Source organism: Squalius cephalus (genome assembly GCF_949319135.1).
Source record: "Squalius cephalus genome assembly, chromosome: 5".
Lineage (NCBI taxonomy): Eukaryota > Metazoa > Chordata > Actinopteri > Cypriniformes > Leuciscidae > Squalius > Squalius cephalus.
This window is the reverse complement of record NC_137126.1, coordinates 18,565-31,680: the sequence shown is the minus strand read 5'-3', so window position 1 is coordinate 31,680 and position 13,116 is coordinate 18,565. Positions and strand designations below refer to the sequence as shown.

The following is a 13,116-nucleotide window of genomic DNA, read 5'->3' as shown; positions in this document are numbered from 1 at the left end:
ATACAGAACATACGCTGACTTGACTGTTGACTTTCAACTGACAGATTGATTTTGATTTGTTGGTAGACAGCTTAGAAGATGTTGACTCAATCTACAGAAAGTTAGTTGACAATTGGTTAATACCCTGTTGCAAAAACCATATTGACAGTCAACAGGCACTTTTTGTAAAATCTGTAGATTAACACTTGAAATGCACTTGTCTGTTAAAACAGTGTTGTTGAATGTCAATTGATGCACTGTTGACATGCTACTTAATAGCTACTAATAACTAATAGAGTCTCAACAGATGGACTATCAAAATAAAGTGTTACTAAATAGCTTAACAACAAGCACTTACTGTAGAGGACTGTTTCTCAATATCTCTATAATTCATATCTCATATGTCCATTTTGATGGTTTTTAAATATTTGTTGTTATTAGTGTTTTTACCTCAATCTTTCATCTTTGACCTCTTACATTTGATCTCATCTCTGTCATTTTATCTTAATTATGTTACAATCAAAAATCAAATAAGCAGAGCACAGATTTCTGTCATATATGGATGAATATTGTGACGATCTGCAAGACTGTCAATCGTGTATTTAATACGAGGCTGTGCAAACTAGGATGATGAAAGTGCTTTAATGGTTCTTGTGTTTATTCAGACGAGGCTTCATGCTGTTGAAGAAGCTTAAGATGACAAAAATGCTTCAGTTTTGACTCTGAAAATGATTCTGTCGCACAAAGGTAAAAAATAAGCCACTATCTGACAATCACATAGCCGCCTCTTTGTCTTATTCTTCCATCCAGATGAACCTCCATGTCATCTTCATGTAACAAATGACACTTTGTTACAGTGAATTTCAGAAGAATACTAATGTACGGTTGCATCAGTTGTTTACCACCAAATTTCCGTCAGGAGCCAATGGCGAGTTGCATCATTGCCAATCAGTGTTAATGATGAGTACTTGCTTCTACACGTCTTCTCAACCAGTCCCACCATCCGTAAACATGAACCCTGTAACTATGTTAATATGTTAGCATGTTATCTGGTCCATAAACTCAGCAATATGCAAATATTTTTTCTGTAAGAGGGGACACATTTCCATATTGGTTTATTCTCTGGGTCGCTTGGCTTCGATTGGCTTCTGGAGCTCCCGGTGGTGTTGAATCATGGGTGAAGGTGTCGTCAGTGTCTTCAGCTTAAAATGAGCTGTCAGTCTCACGACGAACTTCACACTGCGCTGAAGACCACAGGAACTTCAGACAGGTAAGAGATTATGCTTATCATGAAACACTGAAAGGTTTCTCTACTAATGGAAACTTCATAAATGTAACAACTGGTGGTTTAAGATGATTCATATTTAGTGACACTTGTTGGTTAGGCTGTCTTGAAACAACCAACTAAGGTCACTGAATAATTCAACTTAATGTTTTGACTTAACTATGAATTTGTATCACTGTATCAACTCAATGAAACTATCTTTTGTAGAGCTGCTTTACAGTTGAAATTAAAATCATAATGATATTTGAACTGAACTACTCTTTATTAATGTGAAGCTGTATTGTACAAAGTGCTATGAACATGACTTGACAAATCTAGTTTAATCTAGTTTATATCACAAACTCTATACATATTCTGTCACATCATGAGGCTGCTTGTTTATCTTCTATGTTTGTATTTTGTGCACCATAATTATTGTACTGTTCTATTATTTCGAATAAGTCATTGTATAGAAGATTTTTGTACTTAATATTTTTTCATATTTCAAACAAAGCGGATTCCTACTGTGACAACACAATATAATATGACAACATGCTCTGTTGTAGATGTAGCTTGTTAAATGAACTCTAACAATCATGTTTTTCCTAGCCAAGACTTTAAGGTTTGACTAAAGAATATACATTTTTTAAAATGATTATCGAAAGTGATTATTCTTTAACAGAAAGCCTTTTGTTGCATTATGAGAGATCGTCACATGTGATGTCAAGGCATCTGTAGGGAAATACTTTAATTTAACATGTATTTGTGTGCATGTGAACTTCAGTTATTGTGTCTTCAAGTGTGTAGAGTTTCATGAGCCCAAACAGTGAAATTCACTCATAAATGTTATCGTGACATAAAGTCAAAGCTGTTTCAGTGCTGTTTAATTGAGGAGCAGAAAAGAACAAAGCAAGAGTTTGATTGTACATTTGATCACTGTTTGTGTGTTTCAGGGGTTGGTCCGAGCACACTGAGAGGACGATGGAAATCATAGAGCTGTTCAGATACATCAACTCCTCTCTGCTCATCAGTCACCGGCCGCTGAACGCCTCTCTGGTCGAGCAGACCGTCTACGCTAGATGTGCTCACATGCCCACCGTCATCATCTTCTACCTGGTGCTGCAGTTCATCAACATGTTCCTGGGCATCCCGGCCAACATCATGGTTCTGTGGCTCATCCATAAGAATAAGGGAGACTCGTCCACCTCAGACATCTTCATCGTCCAACTGGCCGTGCTGGACACTTTCTTCTGCCTCACTCCTCCTCTGGAACTGGCCAACATCGTGTATCTGACCAGCAGCAGCACCTGGTACGTCCTGCGCTTCTTCTACGGCATCAAAGACTCGTCACCGCTCTTTCTGTCCTGCATCTGTCTGGACCGATACATGGCCGTCTGCCATCCCATCACCTTCACCGAACTCAAAGACCAGCGGCATCGCTCGGTGTGTGCCGGCGCCGTGTGGCTCGTCACTTTAGTCTACGCCGCAGCAAAGTGTGCAGGAAACATCCCTAACTTTGAGAAAGTCTTCACCGTCATGATTCTGGCAGCGTTTGCATTCATGCTGTTCTGTAACATCTCTATTCTCTGGGCCCTCAGACAATCTGCTCCAGGCCGAGACGAGAGGCATCCCTTCAAGAAAAAGGCCTTCAAAATGGTCATCATCATCTTGGCCATCATTGTATTTAACTACTTCCCGCCGGTGGCTCTCTTCCCGTTTCAAGAGTATTTCTCTCCGGATGTCTTCCACTGTTACATCCACTACATCGCCTTCGGCTTCATGGACATCAGCAGCAGCATCCAGCCGGTTCTGTATCTGTCGCGGGACAAGCTTCACAAAGTCCCGTCGTGCTGTTCGAAAAACACAGAATCTACGGATGATCCTGTGTTCACCATCAGCCATTGAGTTGCTGTTATTAGAGTATTTCACTGATAAGATGCACTGAACTACTGTAATAATGCAGGTCTGTGCGTTCTGTGTACGTAAACAATGTGTACTGTTATTATATTACAGTCATTAGACTCTTTCTTTAGCTGTTTTATGCTTAAGTTTGCATAGAAACATGTTGCTATGAGCATATTTATTCGCAGTGGATTTCAGTTTGTTTTAAAGTACAGTAATGGTGTGTCACATCAGCATCATGAGCTCTTCAATTATTTATGTCTGTAATTCTGGATTAACATACATCGTATGAGACAAGATGCCTGTTTTAAATAGTTGTATTTTTCACAACTTTGCACCATACACACACAGTATATGTACACTACCGTTCAAAAGTTTGGGGTCACTAAGATTTTTAATGTTTTTAAAAGAAATATCTTCTGCTCACCAAGGCTGCATTTATTTGATTAAAAATACAAACAAAAACAGTAATATTGTGAAATATTATTCCAATTTAAAACATCTGTTTTCTATGTGAATATACAGTAAAGTGTAATTTATTCCTCTGATCAAAGCTGAATTTTCAGCATCATTACTCCAGTCTTCAGTGTCACATGATCCTTCAGAAATCACTCTAATATGATGATTTGATGGTCAAGAAACATTTATGATTATCAATGTTGAAAACAGTTATTTACATTTTTATTTCATGATGCTATGATGAATAGAAAGTTCAAAAGAACAGCATTTATCTGAAATCTAAAGCTTTTGTAACATTAAACACTACCGTTCAAAACTTTGGGGTCAGTAAGAATTTTAATTTTATTTTTGGGGGAAAGAAATAAAATAAATCAATAATTTTATTCATCAAGGATGAGTTAAACTGATCAAAAGCTACAGTAAAGACACTTATAATGTTAGGAAATATTCTATTTTAAATAAAATACTGTTCTTTTGAACTTTCTATTCATCAAAGAATTTAGAAAAAAAAATTGTACACAACTGTTTTCAACATTGATAATAATAATGAATGTTTCTTGAGCATCAAATCATCATATTAGAATGATTTCTGAAGGATCATGTGACACTGAAGACTGGAGTAATGATGCTGAACATTCAGCTTTGATCACAGGAATAAATTACAGTTTAAAATATATTAAAATAGAAAACAGTCATTTTAAATTGTCATAATATTTCACAATATTACTGTTTTTTTTTTTTTTTTTTTTTTTTTTATCAAATAAATGCAGCCTTGGTAAGCAGAAGAGACTTTAAAAAACATTAAAAAATCGTACTGACCCCAAACTTTTGAATGGTAGTGTATATATATATTTTGTGGCGGGAGGAGCAAACAACAGACACAGTGAGAGTGGTGTCAGGCCTCAGAGAGCCATTTTATGAACATAAAGAAACATAAAATGTCTAAAAAAAGGGGGAAATAAAGTGCTAAAACAAAAGGGGGATCTGGTGTCCTCGTCGGCAGTGGCAGGAATCCCTCTGCGCTCCCCTCCTGGACCCACGAGGACACCAGCGTGCACGGGGAAGAGACCGGTCTCTCGAGGAGACGCGCGCTCAGCTTTTAACAGCGACGGTGATGAGGCTTCATATTCTTCAGGTGTGCCTCATCACGTGCCACCAATTCTCCTCTGCAGTGGCTCCTCTCCAATCACACACACTCCAGTCGGGAACCTGGCGAAGTTAATGGACGGGTGGCGCTGATTACAAGGGAGAGGCAGCCCATCCATCAAAATATACTCAAACACAGCAGTCGTTGTTATTCCAGTGTACCAAGGTCGCCAGGTTCAGGGAAGGAGGCTGGAACCGGCGATCGTTTTACACTTTAATAATCATTAAATAAACTAGCACAAAATGAAAGTAAAAGCGGCAGCCCCTCACAGACGACTGCCACACACACATAAACAAAACATAACATAAAGTCCAGGCCTGGTCCTCTCTCGTCCTTCACTGTTGTCGCTCCTCCTGCGACAGGCTCAGTGTCTCGTCTCCACCGTGCTTCAGCCTGCAGTCTCACAGCTTGTCTCCCATGACTTGCCATCTCTGTCAGAAGGTTTACAGCAACAAAGGCACATTCAGGGCTCATTACAAAATGGTGCACCTTCGCCTCCTTCACAAGTGCAAAGTTCCAGGGTGTGACACTACATTCTACTCTGTTCGGAGCCGCAACTGACACAGTCAGAATCCAAATCTACACCGTAACCTTGTGATGAATACCTCCCTCAATCAGGAGTAGTACAGTGCATCAAACACACACACACAGACACACACACACACACACACTAGGGCTGCACGATACTGGGAAAATATGCAATATGCGATATTGTTGTTGAGTATTGCGATAACGATATTTCTTGCGATATTACATTTCCCTAGAGAAATGCAATTTTTTTTTAAATACAAGTTTTTTTAAAATCATTTATAAATGTAATGATCATACTAAAATAAACAGGTAGGCTAATAGATATTCTTCTGATCTTCTGATCAAAAAACTTTTAACTTTTTTTCATAAAGTTAATGTTACAAATGCAACACTTTGATTAATGGTTGTCTGTGAGACTCTGTTATTGTTACTTGACATTTCGTTAGCAGTTTTGGTTGATTTGGGCTTACACTTTTTGAAGTCTTCATATAGCTCCCTGAGATTGCGTTCCAGATGACTGTGGAGATTAGTTTCCTCTCGATGTGGCCAACATTTTTCGGCACGACTTAGTGACACTGTCACTTATGTTCACATATTGCGTTTTTTGCGCGCAAAATGGAAGCACATTTTTCCAGGCCTGCCTATGCCGCGACGAGATGAGAACATCTCAACTTTTCAGAATTCGGCAAGCTCATGCAGGTCATGGTTGCATAGCAACGACAGACGCGAGCACTTATGGAAAGGAAGAGATAGTGGCGCAGCCGCGCTTTCCATGTGTAACCTTTGGTTAAATATAAAAATACTCGACTACGCCACCTAGGTTCCTTCTCTACCCAGGAAAGTATAAATTAATACAAATAACCCAAAAAGAAAAGTAAACCAAAAAAAAAAAGAATTACAACAAAAGGAAGGACCCTGCTGGTTCGGATTGCACTGAAGACAGAGACGTGACTTTCCAAAAATATACCAAATTTATTTATTACAGGAAAAAGATCATTCACTTAAAAACATCAAAATAGGTCTCAAATACAGCTTACCAATTAATACCGACAGAAACAAGAGATCCCAATTTGACCACTTTAACAGAAGGGGAAACACAGCAAATCAGTGAATAAACCAAATATAAAGCAAGTGTCACACCAAATAAAAAGAATATATAAAAAAGAAAACAAATACACTCCCCCTCCTGTTAAGCCTCAATATCACAGTTCTGGCCACCAGCGGGTATAACTGGCAAATGGACTTAACAAAAAAAAGAAATTACACCACTCAGTCACAGTAACATATTTCACTTCTCCATTAAGACAAATGTTAATATTGTTTGCACTGCTTTAAAATGGACCAGGCTACCAGCATAACAAGTTACTATAACTTAATAGCCCATCGAACATACATTAGGCTACGTCAGGATTTCAACACATTTCTTACGAGCAGCTCGTTAAAGAGCTCGATCGTTAGCGGTTCAAAACGCAATATCCGCTGCCGTCAGTTGTACTAGGACCATGAAACAGTGACAAAAATAATAAAATAAAAAAAAACAGCAGCTAGCGCTCTTGGGCCGCACCTCGTAGGGGAATTTAAGCTATAATAACCTTTATATTCCCTGCGCTCGCCACTTCACGCCCACGCATTCCAGAGAGGCAAAGCAACTAGAAATGGGTAGCTGGTTACTTCACAACGCACAGAGAGGAATAACAATCAAACAACTCAGACAGGGTTTTTATCACGCCACTAGACACAGACGCACCCTCATAATTGCACCGCACAGGTGTACTCAATATCAACTGCGGCTCAATGCCGGTGGGCGTATCTAGTCATTTGCAATATGCAACCATTACAAGTTCCCCAATTGCAATGATCAAAACTGAACGTTAGATCATCAACCCGTCACACATGCGTTTTAGACGTGATATGTGAACGGCCCCTGTCACAGTACCTGCATTTATGACACGTCTTCTCTATTGAAGCCAGAATATTGTCATATTTCAGACGTACAGTTCTCCTTAGGCACAGGTTCTTCGCTGTTGTAATTTTTCTTGCTTGTCTCTACTCCCGCCATTAGTTTTTATTTTCCACTCTCTGCTCTGAGCCACTAGGTTCCTCTTTGGGCCCAATCTAGCCAATAGCATAATAGCACCTACTGGGGAGGCGGATATAAAGATAGTAAGGGCACATTTGATTGGTCGAATTTGGATAAACAACCTATGCATGCATGCATCACACAAATGCTTGGCACATAAAATAAATGCAGTTTGATTTGATTTGATTTGATTTATTTGACAATAAAAGTTAAAACAAGTACAATCAAGCCCAAAAGACCAATTCATACACATTTTTAAAAACTGTTGAGGATATACACAATAAAGCCACAGGCTTATTTCCATTGTGGTCCTCTGTATTCAAAAATGGACGAGCAGTAGAGTCCTGCACGGGGACGGGTGACCCGCAAATTTTGCTCAAACGGGTGAAAAATATCCAACTGTGTCGGATACGGGTGCGGGTCGGGTCGGACACGGGGGAAACACGGGTCTAAACACGGGTTTAAAACAATCACATGCAAACGTAAAAATATGTGCATATTTTTAGGAACACATCTACAAAAATATGCCTGTATTTCAAGTTGATAAAATAATTTAAAATCCACATCAGTTTATTTGTGCCCACGCGCCACGCCCTCCCAGGATCTATAACGTTACCTAGGCTACTTTCACTTTTAAAAATTCATCATAACCGTGCGCGCGCGATCTGCTCGCAGTCATTGAGATGGATGCTGAGGAGTTGAAGAAAAGAATTGCTAGTGGAGATTGTAAAGTTGTCGACAATACATCATCAAAAATCAAGTCCAGTGTTTGGGAGAAATTTGGAGTTATCTGAAGAAAACAATATTGTGAAAGGCTTTGCTGCATTTTCGTGTTGGATAGCCGCAAATGTGGAACTTCATCGCCGAGGAAGCACGTAGATAACTGTGGTAACAAGCAGTTCTATCGAACAGTATTTTTCAAATTTAACACTGTTAAGTATGTGTGGTGTGCAGGGCGTGTTTGAAATCAAAATTGTCCGATTTAGGCTAGACAAAATTGCGTGGCATATAGTGTTGTAGCCGCGTCTGTTTGATTGGTAAAATGTTAAGGCTACTCAGTTTTGTGTGCCTTAATTTAGTTTTGCCTTTTGACAGCTTCGGCTGAAGTTGTCCTTGTGTTAATTGTCGTGCAATAACTTCTGTATGACCTGGCGATAAACATTTATAAGTGTGTCTATAATGTGATTGGCTAAACTGATTTTATTTCGGGTGCGGGTCGGGTATCGGTTCTATTTTAAGCGTGTCGGGTCGGGTGCGGATTTTAATTAGTGCTGCTGTCGGAAAACGGGTCGGATGCGGTTTTAAGCACTGCGGGTATGGGCGGGTGCGGATTTACATAATCGGACCCGTGCAGGTCTCTGACGAGCAGTTCATAATGGGAATGAAATCAAACAACACACATCAACATATCACAATTGAATTTATAGGAATGGAGCAACCAGCTTTCTCTATCGTGAACGAGATTATAACGTTATTACCCAAAGCTGATGTACAGATCAAACGTTAAATCTGAGGTAAACATATATTTCTCTAGGTTGTTTAGTTTCCTTAACTTTATATCGTGGCGCTGTTCCCTCAATTCATCATACTCCAGGATTCCCCTGCCGTTCATAAATAGATTGTGTCGCATACATTTGTACAAAAACTATATATTATATCTGACTTAAGGTCAAGTCAAGTCAAGTCAAGTCATCTTCATTTATATAGCGCTTTTAACAATGTAGATTGTTTCAAAGCAGCTTTACAGAGATAAGCGTATAATTTAAGGTAACAGAGATTGTTTCGGCTTTACAGCAGAGTTAAGTTATTTCCATCTAAAGTTAGTTTTGATTGATTTGCTTCCGTCGCAATGATCATTTGTTATTAAATTAGGGGCCGCTAAGACGACACCATTCCCTCTACACAGACTTTAAACGCGAACCTGTGAGAAACACTGATGGCGTTCACATGAGCATTTAGAATGAGTTCTATAGTTATGTGCGTTTGAATATATGCAGGTTTGGAATTCCCTACAAGCCTAGCCTAAACAAAGTACTTGTCTTTCCCTATAAATTTTGATAAAGAATTTTATTTTATTTTGTTGCTTTGGGGTAGGAACGCGAAACGGATTTTCCCGACAACGCCTTATCTGTAGAGTGGTAGTGGGATCCTCCATAGGGAGAGACTAGTTGGCACTTCAGCACTGCGTTGTCATCGGTCCAGGCGAAGGTCCTTCGTCAGATCTGGATACGGCCTGGATCCGGCAGGCTGCAGGAAAACCTCGGGATAAACACAGACACTAAAATTAGCGTAGATGCCATTCTTCTCATGATGTAACGAGTACATCAGGATTTTTGGGAAGTGTTCCCGGTTCCGGCTGACCTAATCTATGCAGCCTAACATTAAATTATAGAAGTCTATAATGTATTATGTGAAAGCTAGGTCAAAGAGATGTGTCTTTAATCTGGCTTTGAACTGACAGAGTGTGTCTGCTTCCCGGACAATGTTAGGAAGACTGTTCCAGAGTTTTGGTGCTAAATAGGAAAAGGATCTACCGCCAGCAGTCGATTTTGATATTCTAGGTATTATCAACTGGCCGGAATTTTGAGATCGCAATAGACGTGACGGACTATAATGCGTTAAGAGCTCGCTCAAGCACTGCGGAGCTAAACCATTTAGTGCTTTGTAAGTGATCAGCAATATTTTAAAATTGATGCGATGTTTAATAGGGAGCCAATGCAGTTTTGACAGAACCGGGCTAATATGGTCATACTTCCTGGTTCTGGTAAGAACTCGAGCTGCTGCGTTTTGAACCAGCTGTAGTTTGTTTATTAAGCGTGCAGGACAACCACCCAGTAGAGCATTACAATAATCTAGCCTTGAGGTCATGAACGCATGAACTAATTGTTCCGCATTTGTCAATGAGAGCATATGGTGTAATTTAGATATATTTTTAAGATGGAAAAATGCAGTTTTACAGATACTAGACACGTGACTTTCAAATGAAAGATTGGTATCAAAGAGCACACCCAGGTTCCTAACCGACGACGAAGACTTAACAGAGCAGCCATCGAGTGTTAGACAGTATTCTAGATTATTACGTGAGGAAGTTTTTTGTCCAATAATTAGAAACTCTGTTTTTTCAGAATTTAGAAGTAGGAAATTACAAGTCATCCAATTTTTTATATCCGCTATGCATTCCGTTAATTTTGTGAATTGATAAGTTTCGTCTGTGTGTGAAGAAATATAGAGCTGAGTATCATCGGCATAACAGTGAAAGCTAATGCCATGTTTCCTAATGATATCTCCTAAGGGTAGCATGTACAGAGTGAACAGCAACGGTCCTAGTACTGAGCCTTGTGGTACGCCATACTGAACTTGTGATCGATGAGACATCTCATCATTTACTGCTACAAACTGATAACGGTCAGATAAGTATGATTTAAACCATGCTAGTGCAATTCCCGTAATGCCAACATAATGTTCTAATCTATTTAAAAGAACGTTGTGGTCAATGGTGTCAAATGCAGCACTAAGATCGAGTAACACTAATAGAGAGATACAACCACGATCGGATGATAAGAGCAAATCATTTGTGACTCTAACGAGAGCTGTCTCGGTACTATGGTACAGTCTAAATCCTGACTGGAAATCCTCGCAGATATCATTTCTTTCAAGAAAGGAACACAGTTGTGAGGATACTGCCTTTTCTAATATCTTTGACAGAAAAGGTAGATTCGAGATCGGCCTGTAATTGACTAATTCTGTAGGATCAAGTTGCGTTTTTTTAACAAGCGGTTTAATCATAGCCAGCTTAAAGTTTTTTGGTACGTATCCTAGAGACAAAGACGAATTAATGATATTAAGAAGAGGATCTATGACCTCTGGAAGTATTTCTTTCAGTAGCTTAGTCGGTATAGGGTCTAACATACATGTTGTAGATTTAGATGATTTAACCCTCTGGGGTCTGGGGTGTTTTTGGGGTCCTTGAGATGTTCTGACATGCCCTGACATTTGTGCTTTTTTCAGTTGCTTATAAACATATTAATGGCAAAAAAAAATTACACACTATTTAGCACAAACAGGGCTACCATAATATGTGAGCAACAAGAATGTACATGTCTGCATTTTTGAGAGAATAATGTTTATGCGTGGTTATTGAAAAAACTAAAAACTAAAGTTTCTGAAATAAGGCCACAAAACACATACTAAATATGTGGCAATAAGACTTTTGACTAATGGATTTCATCGCCTAGTGTTTTTTCTTCAAAATGATATGAAAATCATCCTGCCTAATCATCCACAAAAAAACGATACATTGATTTTAGTTTTGTGAAACACTTTTAGTTTGGAAAGCCAATATGCGGATGGGGCGTAAACGCTCCAACAGCATCATGCATATGTAGTAGTTCACACCTGGTGAGACTACGTCCCTGCATACTTAATGAGCCATTTATTCAGGTGACGTGTCACCTATAGCTAACTTAAATATACAAGCTTCATAAAAATGATCATTCTAGGAGAAAATTTCAGATGGCATTTAGAGGCTTTTGCATCTGAACTCTTCATACACACACACATATATATATGCATGCACATACATACTTTATAATCTTTTCAAAACTAGTCAACGTCTTTCAAAACTAAAGTATACATTTTATCATACGTATTTCAAAGTAAAGGATTCATTAGTTAGTTGATGACTTTATTTTTGACAAAACACATACAGTATATAGCCTATTCCTCATCTCAGTATAGCAATAGAGTTTGCTAAAAGCTGTTCATTCAATACAGCAGTATTTGAAAATCGATCATATTTTGTAAAATTACATTTATATTTGCATTTATGTCAAAACCTAGACACTTTTAAACATCAAAAGGACATTTATTAATATGTATTCGTGTCAAAATGACAAATAAACAGATTTTCCTATTCAATTTTGCATGGAAACGCTTCCAAGACGCTTGCGTGTCGCGTGAAAAATAGGCGTCGGTTCTATTTCTAGAATGCACGCGTTTTCCACGCGGCTCGTGCCGCGCCTGAGACGCGCGTCTCACACAGGCAGTATGCAAACTCTAAACTGTTAACATGGATGGGAGCCGAAATAAAAACGGACACGCCACGCAGCTGAGACGCTTACGCCACGCATCCAGTGTTTCACCGGCCTTATCCAGCGGATGTGGGCGTTTCACAGGTTTGTATGGATCGCCTCACATTTGCGTTTGAATAGCGCGGTCTCCGTAGGCGGAGTCATATTAAAACTTAATTAGCTGAGATGAGAACGACTGACATCTCTCTCTTTACATACATATTATATAAACTGTGAATATTTGTTTTTTATAAAAATTACTTCATTTGAAAGAAGATAATTCAAGCTTCATGCCTGTGTGACTGTATGCCTGTTTGACTGAGTATTCGCTGAGTTACAGTTCATTTTCGGACGCGTTTCAGAATTGACTTCACTGACGGAGAGTAGGCAGAACTCGCATCATGTTTATTTTTCTTTATTTGGCGAAAAGCACAACACTTTGTTTTTATTATGAGCATACACAAAAAAAATACACACTAAACAGGATCGATTGATGTATAACACAAGCATATAAGATAAAAATTAATATTTTTATTTTATATTTTTTTTGCACTCATACGAAAAAAAACGAGCCTATCGCGCCGGCGCGATAGCCGACCTCAGGGGGTTAATGAGTTTAGTAAATTCTTCCTCTCCTATAGCAACGAATGAATCAAATTTTTCCTCAGGGAGACTACAATGCACT

General features: G+C 38.9%; 1 protein-coding gene across 1 annotated transcript; it reads left to right on the top strand.

Moving 5' to 3' along the window:
• Positions 1-1,187: 1,187 nt before the first annotated feature.
• hcar2 (hydroxycarboxylic acid receptor 2) lies at positions 1,188-3,148 on the top strand (the record flags this gene model as incomplete). Its single annotated transcript, XM_079870726.1, has 2 exons — positions 1,188-1,249; positions 2,197-3,148. 2 exons carry the CDS (start codon positions 1,188-1,190, stop codon positions 3,146-3,148), a joined length of 1,014 nt encoding a protein of 337 aa, XP_079726852.1.
• Between the last annotated feature and the right edge of the window lie 9,968 nt (positions 3,149-13,116).